General features: G+C 43.2%; 1 protein-coding gene across 1 annotated transcript; it reads left to right on the top strand.

Annotated features, from left to right (window-relative positions):
• The first annotated feature begins 1,459 nt into the window (after positions 1 to 1,459).
• Positions 1,460 to 19,175, top strand: LOC124027399 (zinc finger protein 501-like). Its single transcript, XM_046339838.1, has 3 exons — positions 1,460 to 1,467; positions 1,940 to 1,980; positions 17,956 to 19,175. Exons 1-3 carry the CDS (start codon positions 1,460 to 1,462, stop codon positions 19,104 to 19,106), a joined length of 1,200 nt encoding a protein of 399 aa, XP_046195794.1. The 3' UTR covers positions 19,107 to 19,175.
• The last annotated feature ends 1,565 nt before the right edge of the window (positions 19,176 to 20,740 follow it).

The raw sequence follows: 20,740 nt of genomic DNA, 5'->3' as shown, positions 1-20,740 counted from the left end.
TCTCTATACCAGGTGGTGTCAGAGGGTAGTGGTACGGCCCAGTACTTTACTGGGGACAAGCCCCTGCCATCCAGGATCTCTATACCAGGTGGTGTCAGAGGAATGGCCCCCGCATTTTCAAAGCCACCCAAGCCAAAGACTGTTCTCTCTGCTATTACAAGGCTTGCGTTACCAATGCACCAAATGAACTCTACCCACACACTGGACTCTACTCACACACACATACTGACACTCCACACACACATGCATATTGACTCCACACACTCTCACACATTAATTAAATAGTTATTTTCCTCATCAATCTACACAAAAAAAACATAATGACATCACAATACTACATAATGACATCACAATACCCCATAATGACATCACAATACCCCATAATGACATCACAATACCCCATAATGACAAAGCAAAAACAGTTTTTATTTTTTTTGTTGCTAATTTATCAAATAAAAAATGAAATATCACATTTACATAAGTATTCAGACCCTTTACTCAGTACTTTGTTGAATCCCCTTTGGCAGTGATTAAAGCCTTGAGTCTTCTTGGGTATGACACTACAAGGTTGGCACACCTGTATTTGGGGAGTTTCTCCCATTCTTCTCTGCAGATCCTCTCAAGCTCTGTCAGGTTGCATGGGGAGCATCGCTGCACAGCTATTTTCAGGTCTCTCCAGAACTGTTAGATCAGGTTCAAGTCCAGGCTCTGGCTGCGACACTGAAGGACATTCAGAGACTTGTCTCCGAAGCCACTCCTGCGTTGTCTTGGCTGTGTGCTTAGGGGTCGTTGTCCTGTCGGAAGGTGAACCTTCGCTCCAGTCTGAGATCCTAGGCTCTCTGGAGCAGGTTTTCATCAACGATCTCTCTCTCTCTCTCTACTTTGCTCAGTTCATCTTTACGTGCCTCCCATAGTCTGTTCTGGACTTGGGGACTGTGAAGAGACCTCTTGTGGCATGTCTTGTGGGGGTATGCATGGGTGTCCGAGCTGTGTGCCAGTAGTTAGGACAGACAGCTCGGTGCATTCAACATGCCAATACCTCTCTCTCATGGTGAGATTGTAGATACCTGTATTGATAGCGCAGTTTGTTTAGGGCAATTTACAGATAACTAGCTACTTCACTGATATTGACTTTGGTATTATTGTGTGGATCAATCGATTATTAATTATTTTATTTAAAAAAATATATATATTTGTTTTGTTTTGTTACTGCTATGAGTCGACTGCGTTGGTGTGTTGTGCACATTACATAGGGAGAGAGAGAGGGGGTCAGAAAGAGGGAGAGAGGGTCAGAGAAAGAGAGAGAGATGGACAGAAAGAGGGAGAGAGGGTCAGAAAAAGTGGGAGAGGGTCAGAGGAAAGAGGGAGGGATTGAGGGGGGTAGTAACGTTATGAACTTTGTCTAAAAAAAAAAAAAAACACTTTTCCCTCAACTGCGTTTACCCACTTCAGTCAACAGATGGCGACGTAGGTCTTGAAGGTGTCAGAGTGACGTATAATATAATGGACGGGGGTTTCTGGCTTCTTCAAACAAACAGTGAGACACAATCTGTCCGATATAGCCGACATAATAAAGCTCTTTACAGAGATGTATTAGCCACTGTGTTTAAAACACCATTCTGTCGTGTTTACTCGTTACCCTTATTTTAATTTCATTATTTACGTTTTGTTGTTTTGCCGACTGGCTCGTTAAGTTAACAATAGCCTAGTTAATCCCCGATATGAGCTCACTTAGCTTCGCTCTTGTTAAAGAAGAAGAGGAGGTGGAGGAGGAGGGCTGCTGGACGGAGAAAGAAGTTGTTGTGAAAGAGGAGGAGGAAGAGGAGGATGTTACAGTAAAACAAGAAGTAGAGGCTGAGGCTGTTACAGTGAAAGAAGAAGAGGAAGACGTTTCAGTGAAAGAAGAGGAAGACGCGTTCAGAGTGAAAGAGGAGGTGGATGAAGAGGAGGAGGCAGAGACAGGAGATCTGATTAACACTGGTAAGTACTATCTTAAAAACTGAGGCACTCTGCAGTTTAACTGATGTATGCTTTTAAAGGGTCAATCTGCAGTTCCTACATCCACATTTGGACTATAAATTAATGATGTATGGTCATTGATTCTTGAAGAATATAACTTAGAAATGCCCCGTGACCTAAGTTCAGCCGTGGTTCCCCATCGGGACTTAAAATAGATGCTCCCTTTTACTCCAGTGTTTGTAAACAAAGTAAATGCTAACATGGTTGAAACCGTCGTTTTGATGTCATGGATGGTCAGTCCTTTCACCCACAACTCGTCAGCTACTACAGCGATTTGAAATGACTGCAACACTCAACAAAGACATGCAATTAGTTTCAGAGTGGGTGGCAAGGAATAAATTAGCCCTAAATATTTATACAACTAAAATAAGGAATAAGTTAGCCCTAAATATTTATACAACTAAAATAATTGTATTTGGGCCAAATGATTCACTAAACCCTAAACCTCAACAACATCTGGTAATGAATCATGTGAACATTGAGCAAGTTGAGGTGACTAAATTGCTTGGAGTGACCCTGTATTATAACTATCATGGTCAAAACATATTGATACAACAGTAGCTAAGATGGGGAGAAGTCTGTCCATAATAAAGCGCTGCTCAACCTTCTTAACAGCACTATCAACAAGGCAGGTCCTACAGGTCCTAATTTCTACCTTCTTAACAGCACTATCAACAAGGCAGGTCCTAGTTTCTACCTTCTTAACAACACTATCAACAAGGCAGGTCCTACAGGCCCTAGTTTCTACCTTCTTAACAGCACTATCAACAAGGCAGGTCCTACAGGCTCTAGTTTCTACCTTCTTAACAACACTATCAACAAGGCAGGTCCTACAGGCTCTAGTTTCTACCTTCTTCACAACACTATCAACAAGGCAGGTCCTACAGGCCCTAGTTTCTACCTTCTTAACAACACTATCAACAAGGCAGGTCCTACAGGCCCTAGTTTCTACCTTCTTAACAACACTATCAACAAGGCAGGTCCTACTAGCCCTAGTTTCTACCTTCTTATCAACACTATCAACAAGGCAGGTCCTACAGGCCCTAGTTTCTACCTTCTTAACAACACTATCAACAAGGCAGGTCCTACAGGCCCTAGTTTCTACCTTCTTAACAACACTATCAACAAGGCAGGTCCTACTAGCCCTAGTTTCTACCTTCTTATCAACACTATCAACAAGGCAGGTCCTACAGGCCCTAGTTTCTACCTTCTTAACAACACTATCAACAAGGCAGGTCCTACAGGCTCTAGTTTCTATCTTCTTCACAACACTATCAACAAGGCAGGTCCTACAAGCTCTAGTTTCTACCTTCTTCACAACACTATCAACAAGGCAGGTCCTACAGGCTCTAGTTTCTACCTTCTTCACAACACTATCAACAAGGCAGGTCCTACAGGCCCTAGTTTCTACCTTCTTAACAACACTATCAACAAGGCAGGTCCTACAGGCCCTAGTTTCTACCTTCTTAACAACACTATCAATAAGGCAGGTCCTACAGGCCCTAGTTTCTACCTTCTTATCAACACTATCAACAAGGCAGGTCCTAGTTTCTACCTTCTTAACAGCACTATCAACAAGGCAGGTCCTACAGGCCCTAGTTTCTACCTTCTTGACAACACTATCAACAAGGCAGGTCCTACAGGCCCTAGTTTCTACCTTCTTAACAACACTATCAACAAGGCAGGTCCTACTAGCCCTAGTTTCTACCTTCTTAACAACACTATCAACAAGGCTGGTCCTAGTTTCTACCTTCTTAACAGCACTATCAACAAGGCAGGACCTACTAGCCCTAGTTTCTACCTTCTTAACAACACTATCAACAAGGCTGGTCCTAGTTTCTACCTTCTTAACAGCACTATCAACAAGGCAGGTCCTAGTTTCTACCTTCTTAACAACACTATCAACAAGGCAGGTCCTAGTTTCTACCTTCTTAACAACACCATCAACAAGGCAGGTCCTATAGGCCCTAGTTTCTACCTTCTTAATTAACAACACCATCAACAAGGCAGGTCCTAGTTTCTACCTTCTTAACAGCACTATCAACAAGGCAGGTCCTACAGGCCCTAGTTTCTACCTTCTTAACAACACCATCAACAAGGCAGGTGCTACAGTCCCTAGTTTTGTCACACCTAGACATTTGTTCAGTCGGGTGCCACAAAGAGGGACTCCAAGGGCCTATTGGCTCAGAACAGGGCAGCACGGCTGGCCCTTGGATGTACACACAGAGCTAATATTAATAATGTGCATGTCAATCTCTCCTGGTTCAAAGTGGAGGAGAGATTGACTTCATCACTACTTTTATTTATAAGAGGTGTTGAATGCATGTTAAATGCACCGAGCTGTCAGTCTAAACTACTGGCACACAGATCGGACACCCATGCATACCCCACAAGACATGCTACAAGAGGTCTCTTCACAGTCATACACATATATATACATCCATATGCACACATACACACATATATATACATCCATATGCACACATACACACATATATATACATCCATATGCACACATACACACATATATATACATCCATATGCACACATACACACATATATATACATCCATATGCACACATACACACATATATATACATCCATATGCACACATACACACATATATATACATCCATATGCACACATACACACATATATATACATCCATATGCACACATACACACATATATATACATCCATATGCACACATACACACATATATATACATCCATATGCACACATACACACATATATATACATCCATATGCACACATACACACATATATATACATCCATATGCACACATACACACATATATATACATCCATATGCACACATACACACATATATATACATCCATATGCACACATACACACATATATATACATCCATATGCACACATACACACATATATATACATCCATATGCACACATACACACATATATATACATCCATATGCACACATACACATATGCATACATATATATACATCCATATGCACACATACACACATATATATACATCCATATGCACACATACACACATATATATACATCCATATGCACACATACACACATATATATACATCCATATGCACACATACACACATATATATACATCCATATGCACACATACACACATATATATACATCCATATGCACACATACACACATATATATATACATCCATATGCACACATACACACATATATATATACATCCATATGCACACATACACACATATATATATACATCCATATGCACACATACACACATATATATATACATCCATATGCACACATACACACATATATATATACATCCATATGCACACATACACACATATATATACATCCATATGCACACATACACACATATATATACATCCATATGCACACATACACACATATATATACATCCATATGCACGGAGGATGCACGGAGGCCTGGTGGGACTCTAGTCGGGAGAGAGGCCCACGGAGGGCTGGTGGGACTCTAGTCGGGAGAGAGGCCCACGGAGGGCTGGTGGGACTCTAGTCGGGAGAGAGGCCCACGGCGGGCTGTGAGAGGCCCACGGCGGGCCCACTGACTGTTAATGTAGGTATCCTGGTATTAATGTAGGTATCCTGGTATTAATGTAGGTATCCTGGTATTAATGTAGGTATCCTGGTATTAATGTAGGTATCCTGGTATTAATGTAGGTATCCTGGTATTAATGTAGGTATCCTGGTAATAATGTAGGTATCCTGGTATTAATGTAGGTATCCTGGTATTAATGTAGGTACCCTGGTATTAATGTAGGTATCCTGGTATTCAGAGGGCCCCCTGGTATTAATGTAGGTATCCTGGTATTAATGTAGGTATCCTGGTGTTAATGTGGGTATCCTGGTATTCGGAGGGCCCCCTGGTATTAATGTAGTTATCCTGGTATTCGGAGGGCACCCTGGTATTAATGTAGGTATCCTGGTATTCGGAGGGCCCCCTGGTGTTAATGCAGGGGCCGTCTATGCACCCAATCACACCAGGGAACCCTCTAATCAAAACTGATTCAAGCCCTCAACATGGTTTATAGACTAATTTGTCACATATCTTGTTTGATATTTTATAAGGATGTTTATAACCATGAACTGTTGTGGAAACCGCAGCTAAACTGTTCCTGGGGTTCACACAGAACACCCCACTCTCCCAGCCAGCTGGTTGGTTCTATTCACACAGAACACCCCACTCTCCCAGCCAGCTGGTTGGTTCTATTCACACAGAACACCCCACTCTCCCAGCCAGCTGGTTGGTTCTATTCACACAGAACACTCCACTCTCCCAGCCAGCTGGTTGGTTCTATTCACACAGAACACTCCACTCTCCCAGCCAGCTGGTTGGTTCTATTCACACAGAACACCCCACTCTCCCAGCCAGCTGGTTGGTTCTATTCACACAGAACACCCCACTCTCCCAGCCAGCTGGTTGGTTCTATTCACACAGAACACCCCACTCTCCCAGCCAGCTGGTTGGTTCTATTCACACAGAACACTCCACTCTCCCAGCCAGCTGGTTGGTTCTATTCACACAGAACACTCCACTCTCCCAGCCAGCTGGTTGGTTCTATTCACACAGAACACCCCACTCTCCCAGCCAGCTGGTTGGTTCTATTCACACAGAACACCCCACTCTCCCAGCCAGCTGGTTGGTTCTATTCACACAGAACACCCCACTCTCCCAGCCAGCTGGTTGGTTCTATTCACACAGAACACCCCACTCTCCCAGCCAGCTGGTTGGTTCTATTCACACAGAACACCCCACTCTCCCAGCCAGCTGGTTGGTTCTATTCACACAGAACACCCCACTCTCCCAGCCAGCTGGTTGGTTCTATTCACACAGAACATGAAACATGACATAATAGATGGTTGGTTCTATTCACACAGAACACCCCACTCTCCCAGCCAGCTGGTTGGTTCTATTCACACAGAACACCCCACTCTCCCAGCCAGCTGGTTGGTTCTATTCACACAGAACACCCCTCTCCCAGCCAGCTCTCCCAGCCAGCTGGTTGGTTCTATTCACACAGAACACCCCACTCTCCCAGCCAGCTGGTTGGTTCTATTCACACAGAACACCCCACTCTCCCAGCCAGCTGGTTGGTTCTATTCACACAGAACATGAAACATGGCATAATAGATGGTTGGTTCTATGTACACTCCACTCTCTCAGCCGGCTGGTTGGTTGGTTCTATGTACACTCCACTCTCCCAGCCAGCTGGTTGGTTGGTTCTATGTACACCCCACTCTCCCAGCCATCTGATTGGTTCTATGTACACTCCACTCTCCCAGCCAGCTGGTTGGTTGGTTCTATGTACACTCCACTCTCCCAGCCAGCTGGTTGGTTGGTTCTATGTAGCCAGCTCCACTCTCTCAGCCAGGCTGGTTGGTTGGTTCTATGTACACTCCCCAGCCAGCTGGTTCCCAGCCAGCTGGTTGGTTGGTTCTATGTACACCCCACTCTCCCAGCCATCTGATTGGTTCTATGTACACTCCACTCTCCCAGCCAGCTGGTTGGTTGGTTCTATGTACAGTCCACTCTCCCAGCCAGCTGGTTGGTTGGTTCTATGTACACTCCACTCTCCCAGCCATCTGATTGGTTCTATGTACACTCCACTCTCCCAGCCAGCTGGTTGGTTGGTTCTATGTACACCCACTCTCCCAGCCAGCTGGTTGGTTGGTTCTATGTACCCCAGCCAGCTGGTTGGTTGGTTCTATGTACACTCCACTCTCCCAGCCAGCTGGTTGGTTCTATGTACACTCCACTCTCCCAGCCAGCTGGTTGGTTGGTTCTATGTACACTCCACTCTCCCAGCCAGCTGGTTGGTTGGTTCTATGTACAGCCAGCTGGTTGGTTGGTTCCACTCCACTCTCCCAGCCAGCTGGTTGGTTCTATGTACACTCCACTCTCCCAGCCAGCTGGTTGGTTGGTTCTATGTACACTCCACTCTCCCAGCCATCTGGTTGGTTGGTTCTATGTACACCCCACTCTCCCAGCCAGCTGGTTGGTTGGTTCTATGTACACTCCACTCTCCCAGCCAGCTGGTTGGTTCTATGTACACTCCACTCTCCCAGCCAGCTGGTTGGTTGGTTCTATGTACACTCCACTCTCCCAGCCATCTGGTTGGTTGGTTCTATGTACACCCCCACCATCTCTCCCAGCCAGCTGGTTGGTTGGTTCTATGTACACTCCACTCTCCCAGCCATCTGGTTGGTTGGTTGGTTGGTTCTATGTACACCCCACTCTCCCAGCCAGCTGGTTGGTTGGTTCTATGTACACTCCACTCTCCCAGCCAGCTGGTTGGTTGGTTCTATGTACACTCCACTCTCCCAGCCAGCTGGTTGGTTGGTTGACTGTACTCTCCCAGCCATCTGGTTGGTTGGTTCTACACTCTCCCAGCCATCTGGTTGGTTGGTTCTATGTGGTTGGTTGGTTCTACACTCCACTCTCCCAGCCATCTGGTTGGTTGGTTCTATGTACACCCCCAGCCATCTCTCCCAGCCATCTGGTTGGTTGGTTCTATGTACACTCCACTCTCCCAGCCAGCTGGTTGGTTGGTTCTATGTACACTCCACTCTCCCAGCCAGCTGGTTGGTTGGTTCTATGTACACTCCACTCTCCCAGCCAGCTGGTTGGTTGGTTCTATGTACACCCCACTCTTCCAGCCAGCTGGTTGATTGGTTCTATGTACACCCCACTCTCCCAGCCAGCTGGTTGGTTGGTTCTATGTACACTCCACTCTCCCAGCCAGCTGGTTGGTTGGTTCTATGTACACTCCACTCTCCCAGCCAGCTGGTTGGTTGGTTCTATGTACACTCCACTCTCCCAGCCATCTGGTTGGTTGGTTCTATGTACACCCACTCTCCCAGCCAGCTGGTTGGTTGGTTCTATGTACACTCCACTCTCCCAGCCATCTGGTTGGTTGGTTGGTTCTATCCACTCTCCCAGCCATCTGGTTGGTTGGTTCTATGTACACTCCACTCTCCCAGCCATCTGGTTGGTTGACTGGGGGGGTCTCTCAGTGGATGTCCCTCCAGCTACTCCCTGTTCTAGTCAATCGACTGCCTGGGCACAGCCTGGACGAGAGGTCGGCCGATTATGATTTTTCAACGCCGAATCCGATTATTCGGCCAATTATTTTTTTATATATATTTTTTTATTTTATTTAGTTATGATAATGACAATTACAACAATACTGAATGAACACTTATTTTAACTTAATCTAATACATCAATAAAAATCAATTTAGCCTCAAATAAATAATGAAACATGTTCAATTTGGTTTAAATAATGCAAGATCAAAGTGTTCGAGAATAAAAAGTGCAATATGTGCTATGTAAAAAAGCTAACGTTTAAGTTCCTTGCTCAGAACATGAGAACATATGAAAGCTGGTGGTTCCTTTTAACATGAGTCTCCAATATTCCCAGGTAAGAAGTTTTAGGTTGTAGTCATTATAGGAATTATAGGACTATTTCCCTCTATACCATTTGTATTTCATTAACCTTTGACTATTGGATGTTCTTATAGGCACTTTAGTATTGCCAGTGTAACAGTATAGCTTCCATCCCTCTCCTCGCTCCTCCCTGGGCTCGAACCAGGAACACAACGACAACATCCACCCTCAAAGCAGCGTTACCCATGCAGAGCAAGGGGAACAACTACTCCAAGTGAGTGATGTTTGAAACACTATTAGCGCGCACCCCGCTAACTAGCTAGCCATTTCACTTCGGTTACACCAGCCTCGTCTCGGGAGTTGATAGGCTTGAAGTCATAAACAGCGCAATGCTTGACGCACAACGAAGAGCTGCTGGCAAAACGCACGGAAGTGCTGTTTGAATGAATGCTTACGAGCCTGCTGCTGCCTACCACCACTCAGTCAGATACTTGTATGCTTGTATGCTCAGTCAGGTTATATGCAACGCAGGACACACTAGATAATATCTATTAATATCATCAGCCATGTGTAGTTAACTAGTGATTATGATTGATTGATTGTTTTTTTATAAGATAATTTTAATGCTAGCTAGCAACTTACCTTGGCTTACTACATTCCTGTAACAGGCAGTCTCCTTGTGGAGTGCAACGAGAGAGAGGCAGGTCGTTGTTGCGTTGGACTAGTTAACTAAGATATGTATATTATTCGTTTGGATAAAAAACACTCTGAAGTTTCTAAAGTGTTTGAATCATGTCTGTGAGTATAACAGAACTTGTGTAGCAGGCGAAACCCAGAGGACAAACCATTCAGAATGATTTTTTTTGAGGTCACTCTCTTTTCAATGGGTTTCATTGGGAATCCAGATTTCTAAGGGACCTTCTTGCAGTTCCTATCGCTTCCACTGGATGTCAACAGTCTTTAGAAAATGGTTGAGGTTTTTCCTTTGTGTAATGAAGAAGTAGCCCTGTTCAAAACAAGGGTCACTTCAAGTGTACTGCGAGATCGAGGCGCGTGACCAGAAAGCTACAGTTTGTTTTCTTCCTGTATTGAACACAGATCATCCCGTCTTCAATTTGATCGATTATTTACTTTAAAAAATACCTAAAGTTGTATTACAGAAGTAGTTTGAAATGTTTTGGCAAAGTTTACAGGTTACTTTTGAGATATTTCATAGTCACGTTGCGCAAGTTGGAACCGGTGTTTTTCTGGATCAAACGCTCCAAATAAATGGACATTTTGGATATATATCGACGTAATTAATCGAACAAAAGGACCATTTGTGATATTTATGGGACATTTTGGAGTGCCAATAAAAGAAGCTCATCAAAGGCAAGACATTAATTATATTTTTATTTATGCGTTTTGTGTTGCGCCTGCAGGGTTGAAATATGCTTTCTCTCTTTGTTCACGGAGGTGCTATCCTCAGATAATAGCATCGTTTGCTTTCGCCCGAAAAGCTTTTTTTTTAATCTGACATGCCAGGTGGATTAACAACAAGCTAAACTGTGTTTTGCTATATTGCACTTATGATTTCATGAAATGTAAATATTTTTAGTAATTTAATTTAAATTTGGCGCTCTGCAATTCAGCGGATGTTGATGAAAATGATCCTGGTAACGGGATGGGTGCGTCAAGAAGTTAATGTAAGCCTCTCCAATAAAATCCAGATAGAATCAGGAATTCCCCAGGGCAGCTGTCTAGGCCCCTTACTTTTTTTCAATATTTACTAATGACAACATTTCAGTTATAATGCCAGTGTCCATTTATGTGGATGACTCAACACGATACACGAAATAAGTTAGTCCTAAATATTTCAAAAACTAAAAGCATTGTTTTTGGGACGAGTCATTTACTAAACCCTAACCTTCAAATTGAGCAAGTTGAGGAGACTAAACTACTTGGAGTAACCCTGGATTGTAAACTGTCATTGTCAAAACATGTTGATACAACTGTAGATAAGATGTAGAGAAGTCTGTCCATAAAAAGCTCTGCTCTGCCTTCTTGACAACACTACCAACAATGCAGGTCCTGCAGGCCCTAGTTTTGTCACACATTGACTACTCTTCAGTCGTGTGGACAGGTGCCACATAAAATAACTTAGGGAAATTGCAATTGGCTCAGAACAGGGCACCACGGCTGGCCCTTGGATATACACAGATATGCATGTCAATCTCTCCTGGCTCAAAGTGGAAGAGAGATTGACTTCATCACTACTATTTTTATTTATGAGAGGTATTGACATGTAGAATCAAAGAATATATAGAATCATAGAATCAGATTTAAAAGAAACAGATAAAAAAATACAGAGACACAAACATCGACAACACACAAACCAACACCATTACATAACAGCACTATACACACAATACACATGGATGCTGTGTTATAGATAAGTGGTAGAGTTAGAGGCCTGAGGGCTAAACACTTAATGTGTTGTGATGGGATCCATAATAAACCCCAGGAAGAGTAGCTGCTGCCTTGGCAGGAACTGATGGGGATCCATAATAAACCCCAGGAAGAGTAGCTGCTGCCTTGGCAGGAACTAATGGGGATCCATAATAAAACTCAGGAAGAGTAGCTGCTGCCTTGGCAGGAACTAATGGGGATCCATAATAAACCCCAGGAAGAGTAGCTGCTGCAGGTACTGATGGGGATCCATAATAAACCCCAGTAAGAGTAGCTGCGGCCTTGGCAGGAACTAATGGACTAATGAACTGATTGGGATCCATAAATACAAATTGTCCCCTTTATTAATAGAAAGTCCCATTTATATAATAAAGTCCAAAAATGGACCCTTCCTGGATCACCCCTTTAAAGGGGCGTTCTACAGATTGAATGGAGGGACCCTTCCTGGATCACCCCTTTAAGGGGGCGTTCTACAGATTGAATGGAGGGACCCTTCCTGGGTCACCCCTTTAAAGGGGCGTTCTACAGATTGAATGGAGGGACCCTTCCTGGATCACCCCTTTAAAGGGGTGTTCTACAGATTGAATGGAGGGACTCTTCCTGGATCACCCCTTTAAAGGGGTGTTCTACAGATTGAATGGAGGGACCCTTCCTGGCTCACCCCTTTAAAGGGGCGTTCTACAGATTGAATGGAGGGACCCTTCCTGGATCACCTCTTTAAAGGGGCGTTCTACAGATTGAATGGAGGGACCCTTCCTGGATCACCCCTTTAAAGGGGCGTTCTACAGATTGAATGGAGGGACCCTTCCTGGATCACCCCTTTAAAGGGGCGTTCTACAGATTGAATGGAGGGACCCTTCCTGGATCACCCCTTTAAAGGGGCGTTCTACAGATTGAATGGAGGGACCCTTCCTGGATCACCCCTTTAAGGGGGCGTTCTACAGATTGAATGGAGGGACCCTTCCTGGATCACCCCTTTAAGGGGGCGTTCTACAGATTGAATGGAGGGACCCTTCCTGGATCACCCCTTTAAAGGGGCGTTCTACAGATTGAATGGAGGGACCCTTCCTGGATCACCCCTTTAAGGGGCGTTCTACAGATTGAATGGAGGGACCCTTCCTGGATCACCCCTTTAAGGGGGCGTTCTACAGATTGAATGGAGGGACCCTTCCTGGATCACCCCTTTAAGGGGGCGTTCTACAGATTGAATGGAGGGACCCTTCCTGGATCACCCCTTTAAAGGGACGTTCTACAGATTGAATGGAGGGACCCTTCCTGGATCACCCCTTTAAAGGGGCGTTCTACAGATTGAATGGAGGGACCCTTCCTGGATCACCCCTTTAAAGGGGCGTTCTACAGATTGAATGGAGGGACCCTTCCTGGATCACCCCTTTAAGGGGCGTTCTACAGATTGAATAGAGGGACCCTTCCTGGATCACCCCTTTAAGGGGGCGTTCTACAGATTGAATGGAGGGACCCTTCCTGGATCACCCCTTTAAAGGGACGTTCTACAGATTGAATGGAGGGACCCTTCCTGGATCACCCCTTTAAAGGGGCGTTCTACAGATTGAATGGAGGGACCCTTCCTGGATCACCCCTTTAAAGGGGCGTTCTACAGATTGAATGGAGGGACCCTTCCTGGATCACCCCTTTAAGGGGCGTTCTACAGATTGAATGGAGGGACCCTTCCTGGATCACCACTTTAAAAGGTCATGAAGGTCAGAAGGTCATGAAGTCTAATCCTGTATTATTGACTAATTGATCCTCTGGTTGTATTGGCTGTGGTTTTATTGGCTGTGGTTTTATTGGCTGTGGTTTTTATTGGCTGTGGTTTTATTTCCTCTGGTTGTATTGGCTGTGGTTGTATTGGCCGTGGTTTTATTGGCCGTGGTTTTATTGGCTGTGGTTTTTATTGGCCGTGGTTTTATTTCCTCTGGTTTTATTGGCTGTGGTTTTATTGGCTGTGGTTGTATTGGCTGTGGTTTTATTGGCTGTGGTTGTATTGGCTGTGGTTGTATTGGCTGTGGTTGTATTGGCTGTGGTTGTATTGGCTGTGGTTGTATTGGCTGTGGTTTTATTGGCTGTGGTTTTATTGGCTGTGGTTTTATTGGCTGTGGTTTTATTGGCTGTGGTTTTATTTCCTCTGGTTTTATTGGCTGTGGTTTTATTGGCTGTGGTTTTTTGTGCTGTGGTTTTATTGGCTGTGGTTTTATTTCCTCTGGTTTTATTGGCTGTGGTTTTATTGGCTGTGGTTTTATTTCCTCTGGTTTTTTTGGCTGTGGTTGTATTGGCTGTGGTTTTATTGGCCGTGGTTTTATTTCCTCTGTTTTTATTGGCTGTGGTTTTATTTCCTCTGGTTTTATTGGCTGTGGTTTTATTGGCTGTTGTTTTATTGGCTGTGGTTTTATTTCCTCTGGTTTTTATTGGCCGTGGTTTTATTTGCGGTGGTTTTATTGGCCGTGGTTTTATTGGCCGTGGTTTTATTGGCCGTGGTTTTATTGGCCGTGGTTTTATTGGCCGTGGTTTTATTGGCCGTGGTTTTATTGGCCGTGGTTTTATTTCCTCTGGTTTTATTGGCTGTGGTTTTATTGGCTGTTGTTTTATTGGCTGTGGTTTTATTTCCTCTGGTTTTTATTGGCTGTGGTTTTATTTGCGGTGGTTTTTATTGGCTGTGGTTTTATTTCCTCTGGTTTTATTGGCTGTGGTTTTTATTGGCCGTGGTTTTTATTGGCCGTGGTTTTATTGGCCGTGGTTTTATTGGCCGTGGTTTTATTGGCCGTGGTTTTATTGGCCGTGGTTTTATTTGCGGTGGTTTTATTGGCCGTGGTTTTATTGGCCGTGGTTTTTATTGGCCGTGGTTTTTATTGGCCGTGGTTTTTATTGGCCGTGGTTTTTATTGGCCGTGGTTTTTATTGGCCGTGGTTTTATTGGCCGTGGTTTTATTGGCTGTGGTTTTTATTGGCCGTGGTTTTTATTGGCTGTGGTTTTATTTCCTCTGGTTTTATTGGCTGTGGTTTTTATTGGCCGTGGTTTTTATTGGCCGTGGTTTTTATTGGCCGTGGTTTTATTGGCCGTGGTTTTATTGGCCGTGGTTTTATTGGCCGTGGTTTTATTGGCCGTGGTTTTATTGGCCGTGGTTTTATTGGCCGTGGTTTTATTTGCGGTGGTTTTATTGGCCGTGGTTTTATTGGCCTTGGTTTTATTGGCCGTGGTTTTATTGGCCGTGGTTTTATTGGCTGTGGTTTTTATTGGCCGTGGTTTTTATTGGCCGTGGTTTTTATTGGCCGTGGTTTTATTTCCTCTGGTTTTATTGGCTGTGGTTTTTATTGGCTGTGGTTTTTATTGGCCGTGGTTTTTATTGGCCGTGGTTTTATTGGCCGTGGTTTTATTGGCCATGGTTTTATTTCCTCTGGTTTTTATTGGCTGTGGTTTTTGCTATGGTTTTTATTGGCTGTGGTTTTTGCTGTGGTTTTTATTGGCTGTGGTTTTATTGGCCGTGGTTTTATTGGCCGTGGTTTTATTGGCCATGGTTTTATTTCCTCTGGTTTTTATTGGCTGTGGTTTTTGCTGTGGTTTTTATTGGCTGTGGTTTTTGCTGTGGTTTTTATTGGCCATGGTTTTATTTCCTCTGGTTTTTATTGGCTGTGGTTTTTGCTGTGGTTTTTATTGGCTGTGGTTTTTGCTGTGGTTTTTATTGGCCATGGTTTTATTTCCTCTGGTTTTTATTGGCTGTGGTTTTTGCTGTGGTTTTTATTGGCTGTGGTTTTTGCTGTGGTTTTTATTGGCTGTGGTTTTTGCTGTGGTTTTTATTGGCCATGGTTTTATTTCCTCTGGTTTTTATTGGCTGTGGTTTTTGCTGTGGTTTTTATTGGCTGTGGTTTTTGCTGTGGTTTTTATTGGCTGTGGTTTTATTTCCTCTGGTTTTTATTGGCCGTGGTTTTATTGGCCGTGGTTTTTATTGGCCGTGGTTTTATTGGCCGTGGTTTTATTGGCCGTGGTTTTATTGGCCGTGGTTTTATTGGCCGTGGTTTTATTGGCCGTGGTTTTATTTGCGGTGGTTTTATTGGCCGTGGTTTTATTGGCCTTGGTTTTATTGGCCGTGGTTTTATTGGCCGTGGTTTTATTGGCTGTGGTTTTTATTGGCCGTGGTTTTTATTGGCCGTGGTTTTTATTGGCCGTGGTTTTATTTCCTCTGGTTTTATTGGCTGTGGTTTTTATTGGCTGTGGTTTTTATTGGCCGTGGTTTTTATTGGCCGTGGTTTTATTGGCCGTGGTTTTATTGGCCATGGTTTTATTTCCTCTGGTTTTTATTGGCTGTGGTTTTTGCTATGGTTTTTATTGGCTGTGGTTTTTGCTGTGGTTTTTATTGGCTGTGGTTTTATTGGCCGTGGTTTTATTGGCCGTGGTTTTATTGGCCATGGTTTTATTTCCTCTGGTTTTTATTGGCTGTGGTTTTTGCTGTGGTTTTTATTGGCTGTGGTTTTTGCTGTGGTTTTTATTGGCTGTGGTTTTTGCTGTGGTTTTTATTGGCTGTGGTTTTTGCTGTGGTTTTTATTGGCCATGGTTTTATTTCCTCTGGTTTTTATTGGCTGTGGTTTTTGCTGTGGTTTTTATTGGCTGTGGTTTTTGCTGTGGTTTTTATTGGCTGTGGTTTTATTTCCTCTGGTTTTTATTGGCCGTGGTTTTATTGGCCGTGGTTTTTATTGGCCGTGGTTTTATTGGCCGTGGTTTTATTGGCCGTGGTTTTATTGGCCGTGGTTTTATTGGCCGTGGTTTTATTGGCCGTGGTTTTATTTGCGGTGGTTTTATTGGCCGTGGTTTTATTGGCCTTGGTTTTATTGGCCGTGGTTTTATTGGCCGTGGTTTTATTGGCTGTGGTTTTTATTGGCCGTGGTTTTTATTGGCCGTGGTTTTTATTGGCCGTGGTTTTATTTCCTCTGGTTTTATTGGCTGTGGTTTTTATTGGCTGTGGTTTTTATTGGCCGTGGTTTTTATTGGCCGTGGTTTTATTGGCCGTGGTTTTATTGGCCATGGTTTTATTTCCTCTGGTTTTTATTGGCTGTGGTTTTTGCTATGGTTTTTATTGGCTGTGGTTTTTGCTGTGGTTTTTATTGGCTGTGGTTTTTATTGGCTGTGGTTTTATTGGCCGTGGTTTTATTGGCCGTGGTTTTATTGGCCATGGTTTTATTTCCTCTGGTTTTTGCTTGTTGTTTTTGCTGTGGTTTTTATTGCTGTTTTATTTCCTCTGTTTTTATTGGCTGTGGTTTTTGCTGTGGTTTTTATTGGCTGTTTTTTGCTGTGGTTTTTATTGGCCATGGTTTTATTTCCTCTGGTTTTTATTGGCTGTGGTTTTTGCTGTGGTTTTTATTGGCTGTGGTTTTTGCTGTGGTTTTTATTGGCTGTGGTTTTTGCTGTGGTTTTTATTGGCCATGGTTTTATTTCCTCTGGTTTTTATTGGCTGTGGTTTTTGCTGTGGTTTTTATTGGCTGTGGTTTTTGCTGTGGTTTTTATTGGCTGTGGTTTTATTTCCTCTGGTTTTTATTGGCCGTGGTTTTATTGGCCGTGGTTTTATTTCCTCTGGTTTTATTGGCCGTGGTTTTTATTGGCCGTGGTTTTATTGGCCGTGGTTTTATTGGCCATGGTTTTATTTCCTCTGGTTTTTATTGGCTGTGGTTTTTGCTGTGGTTTTTATTGGCTGTGGTTTTTGCTGTGGTTTTTATTGGCTGTGGTTTTTGCTGTGGTTTTTATTGGCTGTGGTTTTTGCTGTGGTTTTTATTGGCTGTGGTTTAGCTGATAATCAGTAAAGCTGATAATAAAATAATACCATTAGTAATACTGGTGACCTAAAGTCGTCTGGATCACTGCTGAAGGTTTCAACAACTGTGATAACATATTGTAAGACCCAAGTCATAGACATTACTACTAATGTGAAGAATGAAGACAAAATATGACTATTGTTCTTCACTTGACCATCAGATTGTTAGAAGACAGTTGTCAAAAAAAGTTTGTAAAAGCATTTAAACATTCACTACATTGACTGTCTTACTTTGTCGTTCACACAGGAGAGAGACGGGACTACCGTGGATCCTCTGGGGAGCCTCAACAACATCATGATGCTGACGAGGCAGAGAAGAGTCTCTCCAGATCGGAACACCTCAAGAAACCCCAGCGGAGATCCACAGGGAAGAAGCCTCACCACTGCTCTGACTGTGGGAAGAGTTTCACCTCTTCAACAGAACTTAAAATACACCACAGAATCCATACAGGAGAGAAACCTTATAGCTGCACTGACTGTTTGAAGAGATTTTCTCAACTAGGGAACCTGACAAAACACCAGTTGACACACACAGGAGAGAAACATCACCACTGCTCTGACTGTGAGAGGGCCTTTTCAACATCACAGCGTTTAAAGCTGCACCAGCGAACGCACACTGGAGAGAAGCCTTTCCACTGCTCAGACTGTGGGAAAAGCATAACCTCCTCAAGTGAACTGATTATACACCAGCGAACACATACAGGAGAGAGGCCATATGGCTGTGATCAATGCGGGAAGCGATTCACTCAGTCATCAAACCTGACTGTACACAAGAGAATACACACTGGAGAGAAGCCTTATCGCTGCTCCAACTGTGGATTGAGCTTTACTACCTCAAGCTATCTGATAACACACCAGAGAACACATACAGGAGAGAAGCCTTATAGCTGTGATCAATGTGGGAAGAGTTTTACTCAGCCAAGTCACCTGATTGTACACCAGAGAATACACACAGGAGAAAAACCTTACCACTGCTCTGACTGTGGGAAGGGTTTTGTTAGATCATCACATTTAAAATCTCACCAGAGAACACACACAGGAGAGAAGCCTCACCACTGCTCTGAATGTGGGAAGAGTTTTGCTTTATTAGACATACTGATAGTACATCAGAGAACCCACACTGGTGAAAAGCCTTACCACTGCCCAGACTGTGGGAAGAGATGTACTACCTCAAGTAACCTGATATCACACAAGAGAACCCACACTGGAGAGAAACCTTACCACTGCTCTGACTGCGGGACGAGTTGTTCTACCTCAAGCAACCTGGCAGTACACCAGAGAACACACACTGGAGAGAAGCCTTATGGCTGTGATCAGTGTGACAAGAGATACTCTCATTCAAGTTCTCTGATTAAACATCAGAAAATACACTCAGGAGTTCCACAGAGTGTAGAATGATCTCCAACACCAGACCTGGGTAGTAGAACACAAGAGTGTAGAATGATCTCCAACACCAGACCTGGGTAGTAGAACACAAGAGTGTAGAATGATCTCCAACACCAGACCTGGGTAGTAGAACACAGAGTGTAGAATGACCTGGGTAGTAGAACACAGAGTGTGGAATGACCTGGGTAGTAGAACACAGAGTGTAGAATGATCTCCAACACCAGACCTGGGTAGTAGAACACAGAGTGTGGAATGATCTCCAACACCAGACCTGGGTAGTAGAACACAGAGTGTAGAATGACCTGGGTAGTAGAACACAGAGTGTGGAATGACCTGGGTAGTAGAACACAGAGTGTAGAATGATCTCCAACACCAGACCTGGGTAGTAGAACACAGAGTGTGGAATGATCTCCAACACCAGACCTGGGTAGTAGAACACAGAGTGTAGAATGACCTGGGTAGTAGAACACAGAGTGTGGAATGACCTGGGTAGTAGAACACAGAGTGTAGAATGATCTCCAACACCAGACCTGGGTAGTAGAACACAGAGTGTGGAATGACCTCCAACACCAGACCTGGGTAGTAGAACACAGAGTGTAGAATGATTTCCAACACCAGACCTGGGTAGGAAAGGCCACTCTGTGTTCTATCTTGTAAAAAAAACATATTTAGGACGCTGTAGAAATTCATTTATTAATGTTAATATGAATTAAAACATGTTTATTCTCTTATACACCTTAATACTTCATATTTTCAATTTATATTATGTGAGCTTATAACATAAAAATAATTTTAAAAATATTCAAATGTTTAAAGTATAGTTTTTTTTATAGAAAAGTACTAATGTTACTTTACTTAACAAGCAACATACGTAAATACATGTAATTCTGTTAAATATATGTAATTATGGATGACATCACGGTATCCAGGAGTTTAATATATCAACATTTAACTGAACTACTGGTGAATACCCATTCATTCCTCTGGATGACATCACGGTATCCAGGAGTTTAATATATAAACATTTAACTGAACTACTGGTGAATACCCATTCATTCCTCTGGATGACATCACGGTATCCAGGAGTTTAATATATAAACATTTAACTGGTGAATACCATTCATTCCTCTGGATGACATCACGGTATCCAGGAGTTTAATATATAAACATTTAACTGAACTACTGGTGAATACCCATTCATTCCTCTGGATGACATCACGGTATCCAGGAGTTTAATATATAAACATTTAACTGAACTACTGGTGAATACCCATTCATTCCTCTGGATGACATCACGGTATCCAGGAGTTTAATATATAAACATTTAACTGGTGAATACCCATTCATTCCTCTGGATGACATACCCAGGAGTTTAATATATAAACATTTAACTGAACTACTGGTGAATACCCATTCATTCCTCTGGATGACATCACGGTATCCAGGAGTTTAATATATAAACATTTAACTGAACTACTGGTGAATACCCATTCATTCCTCTGGATGACATCATGGTATCCAGGAGTTTAATATATAAACTGTTGGTCCTCAGTCTCATGGTACAGCGTAAAGTATTCAGCCCCCTTGGCATTTTTCCTATTTTGTTGCGTTACAACCTGTAATTTAAATTGATTTTTATTTGGATT

Source organism: Oncorhynchus gorbuscha, unplaced genomic scaffold, assembly GCF_021184085.1.
Source record: "Oncorhynchus gorbuscha isolate QuinsamMale2020 ecotype Even-year unplaced genomic scaffold, OgorEven_v1.0 Un_scaffold_3186, whole genome shotgun sequence".
Taxonomy (NCBI): Eukaryota; Metazoa; Chordata; class Actinopteri; order Salmoniformes; family Salmonidae; genus Oncorhynchus; species Oncorhynchus gorbuscha.
This window is presented reverse-complemented; position numbering and strand designations above follow the sequence as displayed.